This window comes from Chenopodium album, chromosome 11, assembly GCF_948465745.1.
Source record: "Chenopodium album chromosome 11, dcCheAlbu1.1, whole genome shotgun sequence".
Taxonomy (NCBI): domain Eukaryota; kingdom Viridiplantae; phylum Streptophyta; class Magnoliopsida; order Caryophyllales; family Amaranthaceae; genus Chenopodium; species Chenopodium album.
The window spans coordinates 6,478,493-6,502,872 of record NC_137844.1 but is presented as its reverse complement, the minus strand read 5'-3'; the positions used below and the strand labels follow the sequence as shown (position 1 = coordinate 6,502,872).

The following is a 24,380-nucleotide window of genomic DNA, read 5'->3' as shown; positions in this document are numbered from 1 at the left end:
GGGTAAGGGGAAAGAGATGTAGGTTGCCAGACCGGCGGTAGGGGTTCAAGACAACGGCTCAAATGGGGGAGGGGGCCGCTGTGAAAGGGAGGGGGGAAGGGAGAGAAGGGGTGGTTGGCTGGCTGGTGGTGGGGGTGATGGTTTATTTATTTATTATTTTTAATTTATAAATTAATTTAATTATTAAGTAGTAAAATGAGAATTAGAGGTTAATTAGAAGGAATTTGAGGTTAATTAAGTGAAATTAGTGGGAGTAGGTTGTTTTAAAAAAAAAAAATTAAACTTCGGGTTTTGTTTTACAACTAAGCTTTTAAAAGGTTTTTTTTTCCGCAAAATGGTGCATTTAAAAGATTTTTTTTTGACAAATTTGCCATTTATTTTTACTGATTTTTTATTATATTTATTCTATAAAATTATTTAATTTTACTAATTTGGTCATAAAAAAGAAATGCATGACAAAATGTGCAAATCAGTATAATTAAGAGTTATGTACTTATGTATTACGTTTCCCGATTTTTATAGAAATGAAATTGTTTTAACAGGATATTACCGAGTAAAATTTTGAGGTGGAGGGAATAGGGCCTAACTTAGGGCTTGTTCTCTTCAGCTTATTTTCAGTTCAGTTCAGTTAAGCTCCAATAAGTTCAGTTCATTTCTTATCTTAATTTTTTTCTCTCATAAAATATTCAGTTCAGTTCAGCTCCAATAAGTTCAGTTCAGTTCATTCAATCAGAACAGGCCCTTAGGGTCTATTTTTTTCAGCTTAATTTCAGTTTAGTTCCTAATTTTCTTCTCTAATAAATAATTCATTTCAGCTCTATTCAGTTTAGTTCACTTCAGTAAATCAATTAGGGCCTTAAGCAGGGGCGAAGTAAGGATTTTCAAGTCCCGGGGGCCGGACTTATTAGACAACAGATTGATGAAAAATATTAAAGTGTACTAATATTTTATTGTCACCAAAAAAACATTAGTTAAATCGTACTCAATGATTTTTCATAGTAGCAAAATCATCAATCAAAGATTAAACACTAAAATCTACGACAATCTCTTTTTCTATGTACACAACCAAAACATCTCTAAGAAAATGATCCTCCATTTTACTCCTTAGTTGAGTTTTGACGATATTCATGCATAAAAGACCCTCTTCTTGTTGATTATTAACTTTTTGTAAAAAAAAAAATTGCCTTTGAAGTGGACCCCACTTCGTGTTGATTATTAACTTTTTTGGAAAAAAAAAATCTAGTATTTTTGATTTCATGATTTAACCTATATCAATACAAAAACTACAATTCTCAAATTAAGTAGAATATAATCCTAAAATTTGGTCCTAAAGGTCCATTCAATAAATTTAAAATTACCCAAAATTATTAAAATAAATAAACATATTAAGCAAGTAAACAATTAATCACTTTCTTTTAAAAAAAAAAAAAAAAGTAAACAATCATGTAAATAGGCAAATAAATTTATTAATTGAATGGTATTACATAAGAAGTTTTAATTAAATAAATATGTGGGAGATGAAATTCGAACCCAGCCCCCATGGGAAAATAAATCATTACCCAACCAACATGGCAAGGTATATTTATTATTATACAAGTGTCTTGAATACTATATATACTAATTTTAAGGGGTCCATAAGATATAATAATATATGGGCAGCAAAAAACCTGGGCCGGGGAGGTCGGGCCTCCACCAGCACCCCCCCCCCCCCACCCTTCTCCCTTCGCCCTTGCCCTTAAGGTTGTTTGATCGAAATGGCTTAAACTTTGTTCTAATACTAGTAATTAAAACTTGAGCATCTATGTTTTTTTCATGCTCTAAGTTATTGAATGGAATGAATGAGTTTAAGGGATATGGTAATATAATTAATTTGCATTGGTAGAAGATGATAACTATTGAGTTGAAAGAGTATGAAATCAGAGGATAAAGAATTAAGAAATTGCCTATGTTTAAAAGAAAAGTTAGAACAATATGAAAAACAAAGATGATACACTTATGTGACATTCTAAATTTCTTTCGTATTCCCCTTTTCTTATACGTAGTATAAGTTGTTGAATTACATCCTAAATTATGAAATGACTAAAGAAAATGAAAACTTGAAAATCCGTAGAATTTTTTTATTTTATTTTTTAAAATGTAATAATTCTAATGGCTACCCTAATGTTCCGGCAGTGATGTATCTCTCATTTCCACACATATTGGTTCTCAACAAGTAATGCACAACCCTATATTTCATTTTTTTTTATATATATATATAAAAAAAAAACCAATCAATTTCTATAAGCTTTCTTACTTTTTCTAATGAGAAACAAACTTTTTGCATGAAGATTAAATAACGAAAAGCTTGGTAACTATATTGCAAAAAGAGAATTTGGAGAGGTAAGTTAATAATAAAGTTGTTATACATGCAATGTGAAATGGTTAGTTTTTTTTTTTCATGTTTATTTTATCACATATATATCTGGTGGATTGCATTATTCTAAATTTTCTTTTAATCTTATTAATTCTCGATACCCTTTGATTACAATTAGATATTCATCAAGCATTCAAGCTAAGCTTGTAACATTATTTACACCCAAAAGATCGAGTGTACATTTGTAGTTATTATGTGACAAATCCTCTTGTTTATTTCACTTAATTTGGAAAAATTGATCCAACTTTAACCAATTAAAAATTTGTTGATTTCTCGCTATAAGTTATAAGATCCTATGATTTTTTTTTTCCCACTTATAGCTAGCTTTAATTTGAATTGCATAATTTTAACTTGCATTGATCCTTAGTTTTGTAAAGAAGTATGGATGATTCGTTGTCGATGGAAGGATCTCAACATGGGCAAGGAACGGAATTTGTGCCTTTTCAAACAACTCAAGAATCATTGGAAAACCTATTGCTACATGGACATCTAGACATTTGGGTGAAGGAGGCTAAAAAACTTCCTAACATGGATCAAATACATAAAACCATGTCTGGTTTATTTGGGAGACGATTATCAATGCTAAAATCCCATGGAACAAGTGATCCATACGTCACGGTATCCATAGGTGGTGCAATAATAGCACGAACTTTTGTTATACCAGATAACGAAAACCCAATGTGGATGCAACATTTCTTTGTCCCTGTGGCACATACCGCCCCAGAACTACATTTTGTAGTTAAAGACGACGATGTTGTAGGGTCTGAGATCATAGGAGCCGTCGGTATTCCTACTAAGCAATTGCTTTTAGGGGAGAAAATACAAGGGACTTTCCCTATAATGAAAGGGAAAGGTAAACCTTGGGAAAGTGGAGCTAAGTTAAGTGTTTCAATTCAATACACCCCTGTACAAAAAATGAACTTGTATCAATTAGGTGTTGGTAACGGACCCGAATATAACGGTGTTCCTAACACATATTTTCCTCTTAGAAAAGGAAATAAGGTTACTCTTTACCAAGATGCTCATTATGAAGATGGTATGCTTCCTGATATAAAGCTTGATTATGACAAAGATTTTGTTCATGGGAAATGTTGGCATGATGTATTCAATGCTATTTCGAATGCTCGACATTTGGTCTATCTCACGGGGTGGTCAGTTGTTCACAATGTTAGACTTGTTCGCGATGATCCTAACTTATCTAGTGTTACATTGGGAGATCTTTTGAAAGGAAAAGCACAAGAGGGTGTACGAGTTTTGGTCCTTGTTTGGGATGATCCTACTTCTAGGAAATTTTTTCATCGTACTACTGTAAGTTGATTCTTTCAATTCATACTCCGTGTTATCCAATCATTTCACTTTAACACTTTGTTCATGATATATTTACCTTAATTTATTACACTTATGATTTTACTTATACGACTAATTTGTTCTATAAATATACTAATACGTAGTAGTATGTAACAAAATTATCGATTTTCATGATTATGTTATTGATGATATGATTCTTTATTATATTATCGATGTTTGTAGGAAGGAATGTTAGCAACTGATGATGAAGTGACTTACAAATTTTTCAAGGGCTCATCAGTTCACGTAGTACTATGCCCACGATCTGGTGGGAAAGGGCATAGTTTGATTGGAAAACAGGTACTTTTTAAAATTACTAACATTGAATTCCATTTATTTTGTACAAATTAAAGATGTTTAATCAAGTCAATTTTAATTACTATGTTTTATGTATATATGTTTATGATGGTTAGGAAGCTGGAGCAATTTACACTCATCACCAAAAAACAGTTATCGTCGATGCTGATGCAGGTGAACATAAGCGAAAACTCATTGCTTTTGTGGGAGGACTCGACCTATGTAAGGGGCGTTATGATACCCCGGAGCACTCTTTGTTTAGAACGTTACAAACTGTACACGACGATGATTATCATAACCCCAATATTGCTGTAATTATTCGATCTATACCTCTTGTACATTGTTTAGTTCATTCTAGTATATACTTAGTTGTTGGCTGATTCACTTGGCTTGTTTACTTTGACGAGTTGGTAATAATTTAACAATCCGTGTAGGGTTCGATTAATGGATGTCCTAGAGAGCCGTGGCATGATTTGCACTGTCAAATTGACGGTCCAGCAGTATACGACATTTTAACCAACTTTCAAGAGCGTTGGTTAAAGGATTCACCTCGAGGGATCAAAAAGCTTAAAAGAGCTTATGATGATCATCTAATTCACATAGATAAGGTTCCTAATATTATTGGACAATTAGATGCTAATCACACCTGCAACAACAATGATGATGATGATGATGATGATATGGAGTCTTGGCATGTTCAAGTACATTAATTACTTCACTTACAAATTGCTTAAAGTTTCTTAATAATGTATGATATATAGTTTTTTAATTGTACTTATGATGATTATCTAGGTCTTTCGATCGATAGACTCCAATTCTGTAAAAGGGTTTCCTAAGGATCCTAAAGACGGACCACAAATGGTTAGATTCTTTTCTCTGACCTATTGTTCATATATATACTCCCTTCGTTCGTAACATGTGACACAAAAACTTTTCTGAGGTTAAAGTTTAGAATATTGTCACTAATCACTATTTTGTGTTTTATGTTGGCGCAGAATCTTTATTGTGGGAAAAATGTACTGATAGACATGAGCATACATACAGCATACGTACATGCAATTCGATCTGCCCAACATTTCATTTACATTGAGAATCAATATTTCTTGGGCTCCTCATTTAATTGGGATTCCCACAAGGGCTTAGGTATGATGAAATATACTTTTGTACGGAGTATTCATGAAATTCTTTCCGTCTCAAATTAAATTTTTGCGTCTAAATTTAACATGTTAAACAATGCCAATGATAAAATATCTTTAAAAAAATAATTCATATTATTAATGTTGAAAATAATTACATACAGAGAGAGGGAGGTAAACTTTAAAAATTAAACGAAGAAATTATCAATTACGATAAATATTTTTTGTTGATAGAGTAAATAAACTAATCTTGCGCTTTAATTGTTAGTTTAATCGATCTTTTGATTGAGTTCATTCTCTTATATAATGTTAATTAGAGCCAACATGGCATTAAGTATGGTGAGTTTCGTGATGCATCCACATGTTACTATAATCGTATTATTCTTAATTAGGTGTCTTGTCATTTGTATTTGTGTTCTTATTACTATTTGCAATTCTATGCAGGTGCAAATAATTTGATACCTATTGAGATTGCACTTAAAATTGCTGAAAAGATAAAAGCAGATGAAAGATTTGTTGCATATATTGTTCTTCCTATGTGGCCAGAAGGTGATCCAAAAAGTCTTGCCATGCAAAGGATTCTTTATTGGCAAGTAAGTAAAGATTCACAAATTTAATTGATATGCATTCTTAATTAAATTATGGCACATTAAGGATTTTGAAATTTGATATTCTACTCACAGACTCATAGGGGATCTTCTCTAACTAAGAATTGAATCATCACGAAAATTTGGGAACTCTAGGCTTTCTCATTTTTGAAATCATACTACGTATCCAATATTGCACCTTGTTATCGTGCTACATTCATAATTGTTATCTACATGTCTTTGTAGCTTTGATTTGCCACATCATGGTTCGCCAAACTACATCATTTAAGCTACAACCTCCGCAATGCATGCCAAGCTACTTCCTTTTGTAATTTTAGTATGTCTCACATTGCATGGTCATATGCTATTTAACTAATACACAAAAAATAATAAACAAATCACTTTAATTTATTTGCCTTGGGCAGAGTGAAACTACATAGTTTTGTAGACCTATGTATAGTTTCACCAAAGTTTCAAACTTTGTAGCTCCATAATGGCTAGCTTATAGCTCCAAGTATTTAGAAATTACAAACAAGTCCTTATGTACAACTAACCATTGTGGATGCTTTAATAACGCTATGATTGGAATATGAGGTGGCTTTTCAATAATGTTTTCAATAACGAAATCTTTCAAGCTACATAAATAACTATTTAACATTTAACAATAAGAATGTTCAATTACATTTTTTTATAAAAATATTATCTCTAAAGGTGTTTTTGATTGACATGTTACTTTCATCAATGAACCTAATTGATCAAGTAATAAATTGAGAGTATCAACAGATAATTTTGATCGACATGCTATCTTGATGAACCGAAAATGTTTTTAATCTTTGTCTCTTATACATGGTTGAATACAAGTGAAATAATTTTTTGAGAATAATGCATATATGTTGTTGTAATAGTTGACATCTTAAACTCTATTCTTCATTCATCTCACACGGTTATTTGTTTATATGAATTGTAGTACAAGACAATGCAAATGATGTATCAAATAATTTATAAGGCGTTGGTAGAGAAAGGTTTAGAGAACAATTACGAGCCTCAAGACTTCTTGAATTTTTTCTGCCTCGGCAATCGAGAGATTTCAGATGATAATAGTGTACCAAGCGGAAGTGTAAATACTCCACAGGTTGATTTTTCATAACAACACATAATACACTCTCTTAAATTCTTTCTTTGAGTTTTCATCATTATTATTAATGAAGTTTTTTTTTTTTTTTTTTTTTGTTTTTTTTTGTTTTTTACATATATAGGCATTTTTGAAGAAGAATCGACGATTTATGATATATGTTCATTCAAAAGGCATGATAGTGGATGATGAGTATGTGATAATGGGCTCTGCAAACATCAACCAACGATCAATGGAAGGTACTCGAGACACTGAAATTGCAATGGGTGCTTATCAACCTCACTATACTTGGGCCTCAAGGAATTCCCGGCCGCATGGACAGGTAAAAAGTTCATGTGTATGTGCATGCTACTATTTTTTTTACGCATTATCTGGTAATCTTGTTGATGAATAATACTACCTTGGTTACATTTTGCAACGATTAGACATTTTTCCTCTCTACTTTATGTCAAATCGTTGCAAATAATATGAAACGGAGGTAGTACTTGGTTTGAGCAAATGGAACATGTTTAATGTTAGAATTTGTACTTGCAGATTTATGGATATCGAATGTCACTTTGGGCAGAGCATCTAGGAACGATTGAGGGTTGTTTTATGCGTCCAGAGAGCCTTGAGTGTGTTAGACGAGTAAGAATATTAGGAGAACAAAATTGGATTCAATTTTCTATTGATGAAGTCACAGAGATGAAAGGACATCTTCTCAAGTACCCTTTGAAAGTTGATAGATGGGGCAGGGTTAGCCCTCTTCCTGGGTCTGAAAAATTCCCAGATTTAGGTGGCAAGGTTATGGGCACATTTTCAGGCATTCAAGAAAATCTTACCATTTAATCAAAAGGGTTTACACATGAAAATTCTAGTAGTGTTAGTAACTTGCTGTAAGCAATTTTGATTATGATACCTTTATTCAATTTGTCATTGAGCTTTCTCATGAACTTTGGTCTTGTTTAATGTTGATAACACACCAAGTAGAGAGCGTAGATGAATTAATTACTTTAATCGCTGTTGCATTGCAAAAACCTCATAAAGCTTAATTTTTTATATTCACTGCTTGTGTGACTAACATGTGCCATAGAAGCCATGTTTAAGGAGTTTTTAGTTGTTGGTTACATTAATGAGAGAAAATATGTAAATAAAATATTTTTAGGGGTTAAATGTCCGAACACATTAATGAAGACAACCAAATAGTTAAAAAAAAAAAAAAGACAATTAAGGGTCTGTTCACATTTACTGAACTGAGTTGAACTGAACTGATTAGAGCTGAACTGAAGTGAGCTAAAATAATATTTTATGAAAGAAGGAAATTAGAAGCTGAACTAAACTAATTGAAGCTGATCTGAAGTGAACTGAAATTAAGCTTGAACAGACCCTAACATTAACGAATGCAAAAAAAAAAAAAAAAAAAAAAAGAATTAATAATAATGAAGGAAAAATAAAAACTTGTACAAATTAATAAAGGTAAACATGTAAATGCACATTTTAAAGAGTATTATTGATAACATACTTTTCATAAAATACTTTATTTAAGATAGGGATTGAACTTTTTGATGTGAAATTCACATACTTTTAAAAGACAAATGACCTACAATTAGGTTGAAAATAGGCCAAATGTAAAGAAAAAGTTGTTTAATAGTGGGAATCAAAAACCGTTAATCGAATTGAATCTTCAATTTCTCTAATGTGAGGCTGTGGGCCCCACCACCCGGTAACCGGTAAGTCTCCTCCCACCGTCCATCCGCCAAATTTCACCACTCGGTGCCCCTTCCACTTCCCAAAACAAACAACTTCTAAAGGGTAAAACAGTAAATTCATCCTCCTACCAAAACCCTTATAATTCAAAGGTCCATTAAAATTCAACTAGTCACGTGCCAAAATACACGTGACACTCACACATTCCTCCCTCTCACAATCCACGTCATCAAAAGTGGGACCCAATTCCCCTCCCCTTTGGCGCGCTTGCAATTTCGTCCTACGTGTCACCCTCGTAAATAACCCAACACTCAAGGGTAAAACAGTAAAAACAGTTGGAAGTAGAGAAACACTAAAACAACTTTCAGTTCATAACAGACAGAGGCAGCAAACAGCAACACACGACAAAAAAAATAAACAAACTAAAAAACTCAACTGAAGAACAACAAACATTAACAACAACTTCAACAAACAAAACCCAGAAAATACGGGAAAACCTATGTATTTATCCAACGATTAATCAAACTACACTTCAATGGATGAAACTCAGGTAATCTTACTCTTATGTTCCCTCAATTTCTCCGAATAAAATTCCTTTTTTTAAAAAAAAAAAATTCATCAACCACTTTTATAAACAGTGTATTCAGTTCTTCCAACTACCTTTTTTTTTTTTTTTTTCTTTTTGGATTTTGGGAGAATTTGGTAATTTTGTAGATTAATTCAATGGATTTAAGAAATGGGTATTGATTAATTTTCAAAATAAGTTTGAAAATTTTGTGGGTTTTATTTTAAATTTGTTTGATTAATTTTGTAGAAAATGACGGCGTTGAAGAAGGCATATGCGGAGATAATACTGAATACGGCGAAGGAAGCGGCGGCGAGGATAATGGCATCAGAGAGAAAATCACAACAATTTCATCACGATCTTACTTGTACTAAAGAGGAAGCTCTTCGTCTTTTACTCCGTCAAAAACAAACTATGGATGCTAAAGTAATGTGTTGTGATTCTTGCTCTTTCTTCGGGTTTTCGGATGTTTCGATTCTTCATTGGATATGTTATTGTTTCAAATCTTAGGTTATGTGCGTTTTCATTTTTGGTTGATAGTGTTAAATTTAGGGTCTTGAGTTTGTATTGATGGAAATGAAGTTGTGTGTCAATTGGGAATTCAAATAAGGGATAGTGGAATAAGTGGATTGTGAATTTTTAGTAGGTATTGAGATCGTGTTATGATTGGAGAGGCGAGGCAGGGTTTCGGGTTGGATGTTCTGTTTATGATGTTTTGTTGGCAATTTTGGGATCATTCTGAAATCTGATGCATTGTTGATGTTCTGCTAGCAGCTGGCCTGTTGGTGTTAATTTCTGCTTTGGTTTCGAGGATACTATTGAAGATCACATTACACCGTGTGTATGTGTGATCCTCGGGGTTGTTTTTTGTTTCATTGTACTTGTGAAGTGTGGTCAGTTTTGTAATGTGCTTCTGTTTATTGTAATGGGAGGTGATTTTCTTCTGTGTTTGTTTCGAGAAAAGCTTTGAATGTGAATGTTAATTGCCTGTTAATCATGTTTGATAACAGCTTCAACTGTTTATCAGTGAAAGATTTGTATTTCTAATCATTGCATTTATTCATTTTTTTAGTTGAAAGATTATACTTCCTGTTATGTCATGTTTATCTCAACGAGTATGCTATAATTTTTTTAGTATGAAGTCTAAATATTGTGGCTTTGGTTATGTCAAAGTTTAATAGTGGGTCACATCCAACTATGATGTATAATCCCAATTATGCTAATCACGATTCTATTGAGTTTTATCTTACAATCTATATAGTTACAAGCTCTCTTACATCATTGCAAGTGCTTGACTGTTACCAAGCAAGTGATCAACGCGAAGATTTTCCATTTTAATCTTCATTTCTTCTGCTAGCTCTCAAAACATTTTACATGTTATGTATATTGATCATGTGATTTCAACTTGTATAATGATTTCTACATCTTGAAATGAAGTTACTATATCTTTGATATTATAAAGGGGTTATGCATGTGTAGGGGAAACTTGATTGATTGCCTTTGCTTTATCGTCAGATAAACGAAGCAGAGATGAAATCCTTAAACCAACAAAGAAGAATAGAAGAGCTAGAAGCTCAGCTCCAAGAAGCTGAGGATATAGTGAGTAATCTTAGAGTAGAGCTGAATGAGGCGCATATCAAGTTGGAGGAAGTGGAAAATAACCAAACAAAGAATTCACCAAATACAACCGAAAGGGCTCACAGTGAAGAAGGAACCGAACAGCCTGAGAATGGGCTATCTGAAGCTGTCTCAGTTGCGCAAACTAATTTGTTGGACACATCAGCAAATGGGCATTACGTTTCAAAAAATTCTTTAGAGGAATTTGGTTATTCTGGTGATCCGGTTGTTCCTTCAATAATTATGAGAAGCAAAAAACCTGAGCAATATAGAAACGGCTGCACGCAAAGAATACGTGCGTATGAAGGGAGTCTTATAAATGGCCATTTTTCTCTGTCTGGAGAGTCGGATGATTTGAAAAATGAGAAAGCTACAAGCGAAGATAAAGAAAGTGAAGGGATGTACATGTCTCCTGTAGTTGCTGGTACTACATTTTCTTCAGGGAAGGAACCTTTTGACAATCAAGAAGTAAAACATGTGGACAGAGGTATTAGCTTTGTACAAGAACTAAAATCACGCTGTCGTGGAAGAAAAAGAGCTGTTAGACACAGAAGAAGAAATGCTTCCACACTTAACACTATTCCTCATTTGGCCAATGAAACCCTTTCCAGTCTTTCAAACTCACAACCTTGCTTAGCCAGTTTTCATGACATGCATGATACTAGTGATGAACATAAGGAAACACTCCCACACTCACCGTCAATATTGCAATCAAGTGTTTCCGAGATGGGAGTATTATCAGAACAGGTAGCAACTGCCCGAGGTGATGAAACTCAGGTTCATGCAGCTGTGGCAAATGAAGATACAGATGTAGCTAGTAGTTTGAATTTGATTAAGCAGCAAAGTGGTTCTGGTGATTGCATAAATGTTTCGAGTTCAAAACAAGATCTTAAAAGTAGTAGCATGCTACAAGCATTAAAACCACGCTGTCATGGCAGAAAAAGAGCTGTTAGATGCAGCAGGAGGAGAGATCTTTCTGCATTTAGCGTTGTTCCTCTTATAGCCAACGAAACACTTTCCAATCTTTCAAACTCTCAACCATGCTTAAATAATTCCCATGACTTGCATGAAACTAATGATGGATCTGATGATATAGATAAGGATACACTCCCAAACTCATCTTCAATATTACAGTCTAGTGTTTCCAAGATATCAGAACATGTACCAATTACCCGAGGTGATGATACTGAGGTTTGCGTAGATGTGGTGGCTGAAGATACAGATGTAGCTGCTAGTTTGAATTTGATTAAGCAGCAAAGTGGTTCTGGGGATTGCTTAAATATTTCGAGTTCAAAAAAAGATCTTGAGATGAGTAACTCTTCTTCAGTAAACCTCAATTCTACACTGCTGGAAGCTGGTAATGTTTTCTCTAGTCCACCACCAAAAGATAGGGTTCTTAAGTATACTTTCCAGAGAAAACGGAAGAAGGAGTCCGTAAGTGGTGATGATAGTAGTTTGCATCAGGAGAGTCCTTTGAAAAGAATTGCTGTAAAGAAGCAAGATGGCGATCTTGAGCCCCCAAACTCTAGTGCCGCGTCTGAATCATCACGAGATAGTCGAAGGATGGCACAAGTGGCACGCCAGGTTGGTATTCGTCTCTCAAATTTATGAAGTTCTATTTTCCATGATTTGGCAAGCTTAATATTTGGAATTACTTTTGATTTTGCTTTCACTGAACTCCATTAAATTCTAGTTGATCTTGTGGACTGGCTGGTTTAGTGCTTATATGTGACAGTGACTGCATCATTGTAGCTACCTTTTCAAATAATAATAATAAATAAACAAAGAAAAGAGGCGTGCTAAGCTATAACAATGAGCCCAAAGTTACCATGAATTATGTGTTGACGTTTGAGTGATGTCAAATGTTAACGAAGTTGGTTTCCTCTGATGATGTCCATTTTTTGCCTAAGGTATTCGTTTAGTGGAGGATATGATCTCTTAGGCCTGTCTTTGGTTATAGAATAGATGCACATACATGGAGGAAACAAAAATACTATCTGCAGTGCTGCTGCTTATTCATTTCATGTATCTTAATTTGTTAGTCATCCTGCATTTTGTAGAGAGAGAATTTCTTTTTTTTTTTTTTTTCAGGTTTCTGGGAGATTAATCTTCTGATTACATGAGGTTGTTGCTCATCCTTTATTGCATTTGACATAATTCAGATTTAAGAAGTTAAGTCTTTGGATGCGCTTTATTGTCAAACTGGAAGTTTTTGCATGATAGATGCATACATGCAGAACTGCACTTGCTCTCAATGGAATTAAGAGAGACAAAGTTGTGTTTATATATGGAGTTTTCATGAGTATGCTGCAGAACAATGGAAGATGGAAGAGCTGCCCCAATCCAACTGTGTGTATATCTTAATGACCAATCCTCGAGCTTATTATATGCTCCAGTTGGGGTAGCTTGAACAATTTTAAGTTATTTGTATGTTTTTGGTGTGTTTTCTGATTAGAGATTGTTGAAATATATCCTACCGAATAACACATGTAAGTGTCCCGCTTTGGGAAAAGAAGAGAGAGTTAAAACGTTTTATAAAGCTGAGGGGTTACTCCTCCTATTGCCATATGGTTTTGGGATGGAACTTCCTTTGGCCTTCTGAAGTGGACTCTCTCTCTCTTGATTTGCGGGTGCGGCCCAGACCCGTATTTAACAGATTTTTTTGCACTATGGCTTATCTCTATTGCTTGGTTGGATAGGAATTTAAAACGGGAGCCGATGGTATAAGAGGGACGGACAGGGAGGTTAAAAAAAGTACAGAAATATGTGATGCAATATTTGGTATGGGATGATTATGTGGGAAGGGGAGGGGTTAAGAGATTAGGGTTAACTTTTCATTGTTTGGAGGTTTGGAAAGATTGTAAAAGGCAGTGAGAAGGGGACACTTGTGATTCCTATACTCAATTGAGCTGTAAGTTAGCCAGATTAAACTTCCTTTGTTGAATTCAGAGTGATACATAAACCTTAGTACTTTTTTTTATGAGCTTTCAAGATTAATAGGAGTGATTTAGGAGAATTAAGAACCAATACATTCTTTCAGGATCAATTGAGCAGATTGTCTTATTGGTGAATACTTTGGGTTAGATCCACGTGACCTTTGCCCAACCCATTTGTTATTCATACCATGGAAAATATACCCCTTCTCTCTCTCCTCCTCCTCATCCCCATAAATCGTTCTACCAAGCACGTATTCAGTGAGTTTGCTGTTTGGATATACTGTTTAGCATGGTGCATTCGATTATAAAATTTGCTGCTTGTGGACAAAAGAATTAAATTTGCTTGCAGAATAAAACAAATTATTAAGGAGAAAAATTAATGGATCAGCTTGAAGATGCATTTCTAATGGTCATTCTCCATTAGTGATTTTGTATTGCGTACAAAGTTAGTCTGCACTCGAGAGTGAGGACTTGAGTGTTTAGATCCAATATCATTGGATGGCTACATTAGCTGAAAATATTCAAACACTCTTGTCTAGGGGCAAACTATGTGATAATTGTGGCTGTCTCTGTACTCACGTAACTGTGTATGCATTCTTAGGATTTCTTGCTAATCATGATTGCTGAATCCTTGGAATGTATTTTATTATAATCTCTAGGTAACTGGTGGGTGGTATGCGTTTGAGCTTCTAGTCTGTGTGGCTGATCAATACTATCTTATTGTATTTTATTTGGACTCTTGGAAATTCTTATCTTGATGTGCATACGTATGTGTCAGATAGATCATCTCATTTATGGATGCAAGTAGAAGTTTGTCTGGCACTGCTTTTCATTCAGCTCATTTAGGAGGAGCATTCTTTGATGAAGTAACTGTAATGTTTGTGTCAAACACGTGGTAGTTTCCATTTGGGGACCATGGCATACATTCTTGTTAGATTTGAGGTACTATTTGATTTGAATTATTTCACCAAAGAATCATGAACTTGGGAAAAATAGCATTAATATATATATCATGATACCTACATGAAATTCAACCTAAAGGAAGAGCGGTAACCATATTGATAATATTAATAAGAAAACCTAATGTTCTAATGCTCTTCCTAAATAGTATCAGTACTCTTGGTAGCTCTAATGTTCAAGCAGTATATTAATGCTTTTATGCTCGACTAGTGAAGGGAAATGGTAGTAGGGAGAACATCCTCCAGAGTTAGTTACAAGAGGGGTAATCTGGTAATTGTATGAGAAGCTAATTAGAATGTTGGAGTAGAGAGCAAGTCAGGCAATTGCGAGGGAATTATAGTGGATAGGCTGCATATTGCGGGGTGTTGAGAAAAGTTGAGAGAAAAATAGTTACTTGGGAGAGCACCAACCTCTCGAATGTTGGCTATGTTTAATGGGTGACTTCCACCTTGATTATCATTAATACAATCATGTCGTACTAGTTTCCCCTAATCTGATATTTAACATTCTTAATTCCTCAGAATTTTCTGTTTAGTAAGAATAGCTAAGGATCATCCTCATTATTAGCATACATATGGTGCTGAACTGCTCATGTATAATTTCATTGGGGTTTTATTTATATCTAATTTAGTCATGACAGTGACATTCTTTTTCTCGAGATTCATTATGAAGGATTTCCCTTAATAAAAAAATTGAAACTATGATATTGTTCATATTTACGAATATAGCTGGTGTTCATATTACTGCATTTGATGAGAAAAAAAAATGTTATGCCTTCCCACATACATCCTGTTGTAACAAAGCCAAAGCTTTAGACATAGCTACTGTAATTTTGCTTCTATGTCTATATCCTGTCTATTGGCTAAGGCATCTACCTAAAGAATTTTAAATTGGAAGAGTTGTATGTAAAATTCTGAATTTGAGTTTGTTTTGTATTGATTGTTTCGATGTTCAATTTGGAAGTTGTGGCTTGTTCTCCTTGGCCAATTGCAAATGTAACTGCTGTGTTGTTTGATTGACCTGGGCCTATAAGGCTATAATATGTTTAGGGCTCTGAATATTGGAGGGATCTCCAACCAAACTTCCTTGCAACCGTTGCTCGAAAATTATCTAGTCCGTTGTTGGAATGTTTTGTAGACTGTAATCCTTTCCATATAGGTGATACAGAAGAAATCAATTATGGAATATTACCTTCATCAAGATATAATACTCGTAGATAGCTCTACGCCAGATAGTGAAAACTTGTGAAAAGAGGGAATGTCTTAATAGGAAGGTTATGCAACTGGTATGCTTTCATAGTTTCATACCACAATAATTCGATGACAGCTTTTTTGATAGTAATTCCTCAAAATACATTGCTTAAAGTACATTTATACATTTTTTTTTTTCAATATACTTGGATTTTGTTACGAGAAGTAATATTTTAACCCTACGTGCAGCACTTGTTTATACTGGTTGCTTTTAGTGAATTTTATTCATGTTTGTGGTTAAAAATCCACGGTTACCACTTTTATCCTGTCAATATAATAACGGTGTTCTCTCTTCTATTTGCAGCTCATATCACTGTCTGAGAAGAAGTGGTGGAAGTAGTTAACAAGTTCGTTGCTTGCTTAGTTACTGAAACCAAAGCCTAAGGTTACGTGAATTTAGATGGAACAACCTTTCAACGTCATTGTTGATATGAAATTAGCACCTGATTTAACAACCACAGCAGCTGCTGCTTCTATAGAGAGGGATGGAGGGAGCTGTAAATCAGCTCAAATTAATTAAGTTTCCGGCGTCCATTCAATAAAGTAATGTTCTTATTTGTTATAGTAATTTTTCAAACATCTTTGGTTAATACAAAGATGAATCGTTGTCACTTGATTACGTTGAATGTTCTTTACAATTAAGAAGTAATTAATAATATATATATAGTCATTGATTTTACTACTACTCTATATAAGATTTGGAGTACAATATTTGAGTATGGGCTTGTTTGGTAAATGTTTTTTTATTGGCTTTGTTTGGCAAATGGTTGTTGGCGGTTGGATGTTGGTTGGTTCACTTGGCTTGTTTGACCAGATGGAATGTTTGGGTGTTTATAATAGCTTTTGAAATTGGCTGTTTAAGCTAGCTATTTATAAAAGTGTTTGGTAAATTAATTGTTGGTTGTTGGCTGTTTGGGCCAATAAGCCAAAAGCCAACAAAAAAAAGCTACTCAAAATAGCTTTTTTATTTTGGCTTAAAAGCCACCTTTTTCGCTGACTAAAAAGCCAATTACCAAATACATTTTTTGGCTGTTTGACCGCATAAAAAAGCCAAAAGCTAACCAAAAAGCCATCAAAAAGCCATTTACCAAACATAGTCATTGGCTTTTTGATTGAATTTTGGCTTTTAGCTTTTTCATTTGATCAAATATCCAAAATTTAAGCCAAAATGAAAAAGCTACTCTTTTGGCTACCTAAGTTACTAATAACAGCCAATTTTACCAAACATGTTTTTAGACTAATAAAAAGTCAAACAGCTAATAAAAAAGCCAATACAAACAGTCAGTCAAATCAGCCGACAGCCAGCAGCCAATTGCCAAACAAGAAAGCCTATTTCTTCTATGAACTTAATTACCTTGTCAGGTTATCTAGAGCTCTTTCAAGTTGTTTTGCTACCGTTGTAACCTCGACAAATTTATTTATTGCTCAGAGCTTTCATTCTTTAATTGAAACATAAAACTTGTTTCATTTTTTTGGTCACGAATTAATATGTGGATATAGTACGCGATACCAGTTAGCATTGTCCAAAAAAATAACCTACATTTTCAAAATTAGTGAGTTGTGACTAACCTTTCAAATATGTTCTTATAAAGGAGATATTTGTCAAATCTTTCAAATATGTTCTTATAAAGGAGATATTTGTCAAATTATGTTATACCCTTAAATATAAGATGTTTGTGTAATATGATAGTTAACTTTATTTTTCTACTCTACTTCATTAATCATTATATACAAAAAAAAAAGGTTGAAATTGTCGGAAACAATCATTTTACGGATTTTTTTTTTGGCAATTTCATACCTTACCAAGTAAAATACGATCTAAGCTACTTTCCAACTAACGCTAACTCCTTATTTTCCAGTGTTGGACCTAGGTATGTATGGGCCGGTTTGACACGTGACTTCTTATATATAATCTTAATTGCACCCTTTTCCCGCCAAATCGCTCACATAAAACCCCTTAATCTCTCAATTTCTTAAAATGATAAACTATTGTTCAGTAAGAAAGTAACTTTAATCAGCATACAATGTGGTTGACCTTCAAAATCCTTGTAAAGAATCGTCAAAGATTATAATTTTCTTCTTTTCTATGAAAGTTCTACGTATTATGTGCTTCAATTCATCCTCCAATTTTATTCTTCGGAGGGTTAAACAAAAACTATATATCACCCAAGCATTTATAACATTCACTTAGTTTGTGTTTCATCCTTGATCAAGAATCATAATTATTCATCTGCTACATTCGTCGATTCTTTCAAGGACAAACACAAACTATATATCACCGTACCCTCCAAAACACGAAGAGGGTTCATTTCTTTCAAGGACAATGTTGCATTGATTACATTTTTTTTATGTTGATTTGTTAAATGAAAATTGGATCATATTTTGTTAATCAATATTCTTATGCATATTTATTCTTATTGATGAACATGTTAGATTATAAACAATCATCATTCTATTACAAAAAATAAGGATTTTGTTACTATACATATATTTTGTCCTCCTGAAAACTGAAATTTTTTAATAGTTAAATTTAAAAATAAATACTTCGTATTAATTGAATTCTTTTTTTTTTTTTTTGAGGGATATTAATTGAATTCCTTTGTTAGTTGGATTGTAAAAAAATTCTTGTGCAAAATGTATACGTACATATAGATGGCTAAAAAAAAATTTATAATTTTTTTTTAAGATAAAAGCAAGTAAAATAATTATATATATATATATATGTATCATGAATATGAATCTTGTTTAAAAGTATTTTTCTAATAAAATCCAATAAAAATTATATGGAGTAACTACCATGGTGCATGGATGATCCAGCAATTGTTTTAAAGCATGTGCATGATCTCTAATATAGGGGATTAACTAATAGTGTCTAGATTAATTAGTGTCATAATCATTATTTACATGGTCGTACTATTAGAAACTTGTCAAATATTATAGTATTGCTATTGCATGATGCGAGAACGATAATTCAATTTCATGACTATTGCATCAATGCATGTAATAGCGATTAGCAAAGATTGGAGATCAAGATTTCATACAAGTTGAATTTTCCCCTTGTTTTCCTTAACTTTGAAATTCAAATCTCTTATTGGACCTAAACTTATTGCATTTAGCGCGTACACACTTTCCATTTTTCATACACACGGGAATATATGGTATAAGAGATTATTGCAAAAAATTATGAATTAAACGAACATCATATCAAAATACCAAACTTGAATTATTCCATTCGAAAATATTTATTACCTACACTCTTGACTACAAAGATAAACTTGACCTTATTACATCATGGACTCATGGTAAGCTAAATAATTGTCCAAAGAAATCACACAAACAAAGTTTGCTTTAATCAATAAAGCTTCAATCAATTAAACTCAAGAAAACATAATACTACGTACCAATAGATCTACAAACCACTAAACATGGATGATTATCATCAAAATGATCAAGAACTTGAATAAACTTGGAAATAATCTTGTAATTGTTTGATTTCCATACCTAAAATAATAATAATTCTCATCATAATTTCTTAGCTAGCTTAGATGAACCGCTTGAATCACGTACAATAATGAGGAGCAAATCTTCCATGAGATTCTTGACCACTTCGATTATCTTTAAATCTTGGTTTATAGCCCTTGGAGGCGGCGAGTTCACGACAACTATGCTCAGCCACACTACAAATATCGTAGTAAAGAAGACCTAAACACTCAGCCATGGAGAGGTTGTAAGGTTCGACGTGAGCGTGATCATTAGCGTCCCTGTAATACTTATCGAAGTCAGCGTCAAAGAAATAATGAGGGATACCCGCCATTGTTGTGTTCTTCATCTACTTGTGTTTTATGTGAAATGACTTAATTAAGGAGGAAAGAAATGAAATGAAGAAGATTACTAGCTAATAGGAATTTTAATATATGAACATTTGGTTATTATAATTATATTATTGCATGGGTATTTATAATATAGATAGATGGATAGGGTTACTTTATTAGGTCAACTTACGGCTACAATGGTCTAGGTTTAGGAAGGCAAAGAATATCTTGTTTGATTTAGGGATTAATTAGGCCTTTCTTATATTCACTAATTGGTTAATTAATTAAATATTAGTATTTGATAATAAGAAATCAGATTGTGATGTAGTCACTAATAAATCCTATATGATTTTATTAAGATAAATCAACAAAGATAGTGAAAGTCAAATGTGTTGTTATATAGTCTATAAGTCAATTGAGTGCATCTAATTATTTTCTTAAAACGATCATTAATTCATCAAAAGAGAGTCGTTTGCGTTATTAATAGCATTTATTTGGTATACGGTGAAATTCACCTTTATCACAATTGGGGTAATATGCAATCGCGTATTATAGATTTATAGTAAGCGTTTAAAGATAGAGTTCCAAAACTATTACATAGCACTCGTATTATAATAGAGTTAAAAAAACAATTTTATACACGAGGATACGTCATAGACTCATGGCGACACCGGGACACGGCCCATGTTTACTTTACCAAAATGAAAACAAAACAAAACAAAATCAAGAAAGGTTCTTGTGAAAATAAAGAAGAGATTTTAGAGAGAAATGGGGGCAGCAAGCAAGGTGGGAGACTGGGCATTCAAGGGGTTTACGGCAACACTGGGATTGGCAACCATCTATCTCACCACCACTTTCTCCTTTAATGTTTACAGAGGTCTTTCTTGGCATAACGCCCAATCGGTATTTTCTCTCTCCTTATTTTAAACCCTATCAATTTTCCCTTTTTGTAGATTCACTTTCAAACCCTTTTCTGCTAATTTCTTGTTTCTTTGATTAACATCTTGAATTTTTCTGGGTACCCGTTTGATTTTGATATAGTAGTTTCAGCAATTTGGGTTTTGATTTGATGTAATGTTGCCATTTATCGATATCTTTCTTGTTTCTGGAAATTTTGATTTTTTTTTTCAATTTTAGATTTGGGTAGTTGATTAATTCATGAATTGTGAGATTAGCTAAGTAATCATGATCGTGTGGAATATGAGTTGATTTTTATTGCCCGATTTGCATAAGAAATTTGCTTAAGTAGAGTTGTGCAAGACTTTCAGGCTTGTGAAATTGTAAGTTTAGCTCCCGTACTATGTACAATGACACTTTATTTTGTAAAAATGTTAGTTTTAGGGCTTAATTCCTTTTGCTGAATTGGTTATAGCCTATAATTTAATAATTGGAATAAGGGCTTGTTTATGTGAGGGCAGATCATCAAAAGTGTATCATACAAAGGTCTTTTGCATCTCTTAGGAAGATTTAAGGACTTCGACGCGACCCCCAACCCGCGAATTTGCTCCATTAATTTCCAAGGTTTTATTTACTGCGGAGTGTGGATAAATTTGGTTTTCATAATTATGTACATGGTTGTGCTCTCCAAATTCTTTTGGCCTTCATTGCCAGACCTATGACTTAACCGAATATGAGATTAGTTGATGATTATGATGATTTTGGGCTCAGCCTAGGAGATTGATTAGGCTGTATATTTCAAATGGAAAAATCAGCTGTTTTGATTGCATTTTTGTTTGTTCTCACTACTCATTGATGGCATTGCAAGTAGTCATCTCTGCAATTAGTTGCACTTAACAAAATACTAGAAGTTAAGCCGTATCTGATTGTTAGAGCTTTGCAAAAGAAAATTTTAATTGGAGATTTTTCCCTAGACTACCATACTGTATTCAACTTAGCTGTGAATAGTAGCAGTGTTAGAAAGAATTCAATCATTTTAATATCAGTAATGAGGCATTTGGCTGCAAGGAATTTCTTTCTTCTGGTATTTGGTTCACAGTTCGTTTTTGGATCAAATGACATCCTTCTACTTTTAACTGACTAGTGGAATTGTGAATTTTGGCAGTCACATGTTAAATTATGCAAAAGTTTAAGTGGAATTGTTGAATTTTCTTCATGAAACTTAATAGGTAGAACATAGAAGAATGTTCAGAGAGTGACTGTTTGCTGTACAATGTTGTTGATAAAACCTTTGTGATCTGTTCTGGAAAGTTGTGCACATTCACATTAGTTTCTTTTCCAGTACAACCAATTTTTCCTTGGTCTTTTTTTTTTTCCCTTCATGACGACACATTTAATGCAAGTCCTTGCCTTTTCTTGATTGCTGTCCTGGTTATGTGATTCCTGTTGGGTTAATCTCCCAAAATCACATATTAGTAGTATTATTCTTATTATTGTATTGTAAAAAAAAAAAAAAAGAAACGGTGGTGGAAGTATCTTTGGTCTCCAAAGTGAAGTAGTTAGTCAAACTTTTATTTCATAGGTGCTAGGATAGGTAGTAGACTTTGACTATTGTGCATTTATGCTTAGCAGAGTACCTTGAGGAGCAAGGCCTTTTATGCCTATTTAAAGTGGCATGTAGTTGTGAATTTGATGCAAGAAGAAGAGGTGAAATATGTGGAGTGAAAAGGAGGAGTAGTGTAAGTGTATTAGTGTTGAAGAATACACAAACACAAGTGTGAGAGGGAGTAAATTGGTGTGAGGCAAATACAATATTAGTAAGAGGGTGTGTAGGATTATTTAGTTGAAGTACCATTGTGAAGGGTACTAAGTAGCACTTTGTCCTAAACACATATTGTTTAATATTGTAGCTGTAGTGGTATCCTTTGTACTCCCAAAAATATTATAGTGACGTTTCGTCCCTTGAGATCGGGATTTCCCTAGTTTAAGAGGGTTTTCCACGTAAAAATATTGTGCCTTATTTTCCTTTATTTTCGTACCTTATTTTCGTACCTCCCGTCGATATTATTTTTATCAGTTTCTCGATTCCCAACAATTCCTCTTTCCTGTTGTTGATTGCTTCGGCAGTGACTGTCTGATATCATTACTTTTGGGTTTCAACTTCCTTTTATCTCCCTTCTTAGCCTCACTATTTCACTTTTCCATTGTGAAGAGTCATCTGATCTCTCACAAGTTCCAAGTGAAATTTGCAGTTAGTATTCTCATTGTGATTTAAGACCATGTTATGATGTGCATAGCTCTTCTCATTTAGACATGTGAAATCTCTCTTGTTAAATGTATACTACAGATGTTGTGATTGGTATATCCTTTCAAGTTTTTGGATTAGAGGAATTACTATTCACTGGAAAAGCTTTCAGACACTAGACACTGGATGAGTGTTGCATTTCTTGAAAATATTGAGCCCATCTTTGATCATTGTTTTGGAAGATGTCACGATTCACGTTAATCTCTGATTTATTTTCTGCAGAAATTGAGCGAGGAAGAGCAAAATGATCAGAAAAATGCGGCCTGAAATTTTGTAGTTTGCCATCACATGTTGAATAAACACCCTTTTGTTTTATGCAATATGTTTATTTTTTTTATATTTTTGATAAAGAATACATGTTAGACAAGTCATATGCATAAATCACAAAAATTACTTGGTAGGATTCTGAAACAGTGTATTGCAAACTTTGTGCTTCATGTATGGCTTCTTTTTGAATGTAATACGATGTATTTGCACTGAGAAACTTGATTAGTAAAGCTATGATTTGCAGCTGATTCAGTTTGGTTTACACCATCCAAGTCACATTTAAATTCCAGGATTGTACAGGTTTAACCAAACACCAACATGCTATTTACAGTCACGGCCTTTTGCTCACAAAGATACCACCATCTTTTTTGCATCCATGATCTATTTGCTTATTTTCAATTTTTCATTGGATTTGCTGGTGTTGTAGGGAAGTAGTAAACCCGACTTAAAAAGGAAAAAGAATTACGCTATTGTACTTGTTTGAGTCCAACATTGAGTGAAAAAATTAGAGACAAAAGTTGGTTAACTGTTGTTTTTTATTTTATGATTTATGACAACTGCGAAATCCGTATAACATTAACAATAGGAAAGAAAATACTGGTAGTATTAGCTATCTCATAACTATGTTGCACCTGATCCGGTGATCCCTACCTACTTTGGAGACGGTGCAATGCGCAAATTTCAAACCTTCCTATTTGATACTTCCCCTTTTGTATCAAAATACACGATTGTGCTCCCTTTGAAGTGCTTGAACTAGAAGCCCCTTTTGTATCAAAATCCACGATTGAGCTCCCTTTGAAGTGCTTGAACCAGAAGCTCTTAATAACATGCTTTATCCGGTGGCGGAGTCGGGATTTTCATTTGGGGGGAGGGGGGGGGGGTGACAAACTATGGACGTTGTTCAACAATTTGACAAAGGGATTGAACCCATGACCATGAAAGCCCATAATAAACACTTTGATCAATAGACTAATTTTTTTTGCTTCATAATTATGTTGCATAGAATTATTATAACCAAATTTTTATAAAATTTGTCCCCACCTCACTCCGCCAGTGCTTCTATCGATAACAATGATAGAGTCGGTTAAAAGGCCCAACCTATCCCTATTCTACCATTTTCTTTTTCCAAGAACCATCAAGTTGAATGATAATGGGTTGGAAATGGTGGAGGGC

The 24,380-nt window shown here is 33.7% G+C and overlaps 2 protein-coding genes and 1 long non-coding RNA gene across 3 annotated transcripts; all 3 read left to right on the top strand.

The window, feature by feature from the left end:
• The first annotated feature begins 2,794 nt into the window (after nt 1-2,794).
• LOC145568402 (phospholipase D gamma 1-like) lies at nt 2,795-7,740 on the top strand. Its single transcript, XM_081627825.1, has 10 exons — nt 2,795-3,721; nt 3,944-4,060; nt 4,174-4,368; nt 4,492-4,758; nt 4,850-4,918; nt 5,053-5,200; nt 5,638-5,786; nt 6,748-6,912; nt 7,037-7,234; nt 7,447-7,740. The coding sequence occupies exons 1-10, from the start codon at nt 2,795-2,797 to the stop codon at nt 7,738-7,740; spliced, it is 2,529 nt and encodes an 842-aa protein (XP_081483951.1).
• A 1,249-nt stretch (nt 7,741-8,989) lies between these two features.
• On the top strand, nt 8,990-16,544 carry LOC145568401 (uncharacterized). The gene is made up of 4 exons (XM_081627824.1): nt 8,990-9,148; nt 9,413-9,589; nt 10,679-12,364; nt 16,231-16,544. The coding sequence occupies exons 1-4, from the start codon at nt 9,134-9,136 to the stop codon at nt 16,264-16,266; spliced, it is 1,914 nt and encodes a 637-aa protein (XP_081483950.1). The 5' UTR covers nt 8,990-9,133; the 3' UTR covers nt 16,267-16,544.
• Nucleotides 16,545-20,398: 3,854 nt separating this feature from the next.
• LOC145568400 (uncharacterized) lies at nt 20,399-23,459 on the top strand. Its single transcript, XR_014095827.1, has 2 exons — nt 20,399-20,641; nt 23,163-23,459. It is a non-coding gene; the product is annotated as an uncharacterized LOC145568400 (long non-coding RNA).
• The last annotated feature ends 921 nt before the right edge of the window (nt 23,460-24,380 follow it).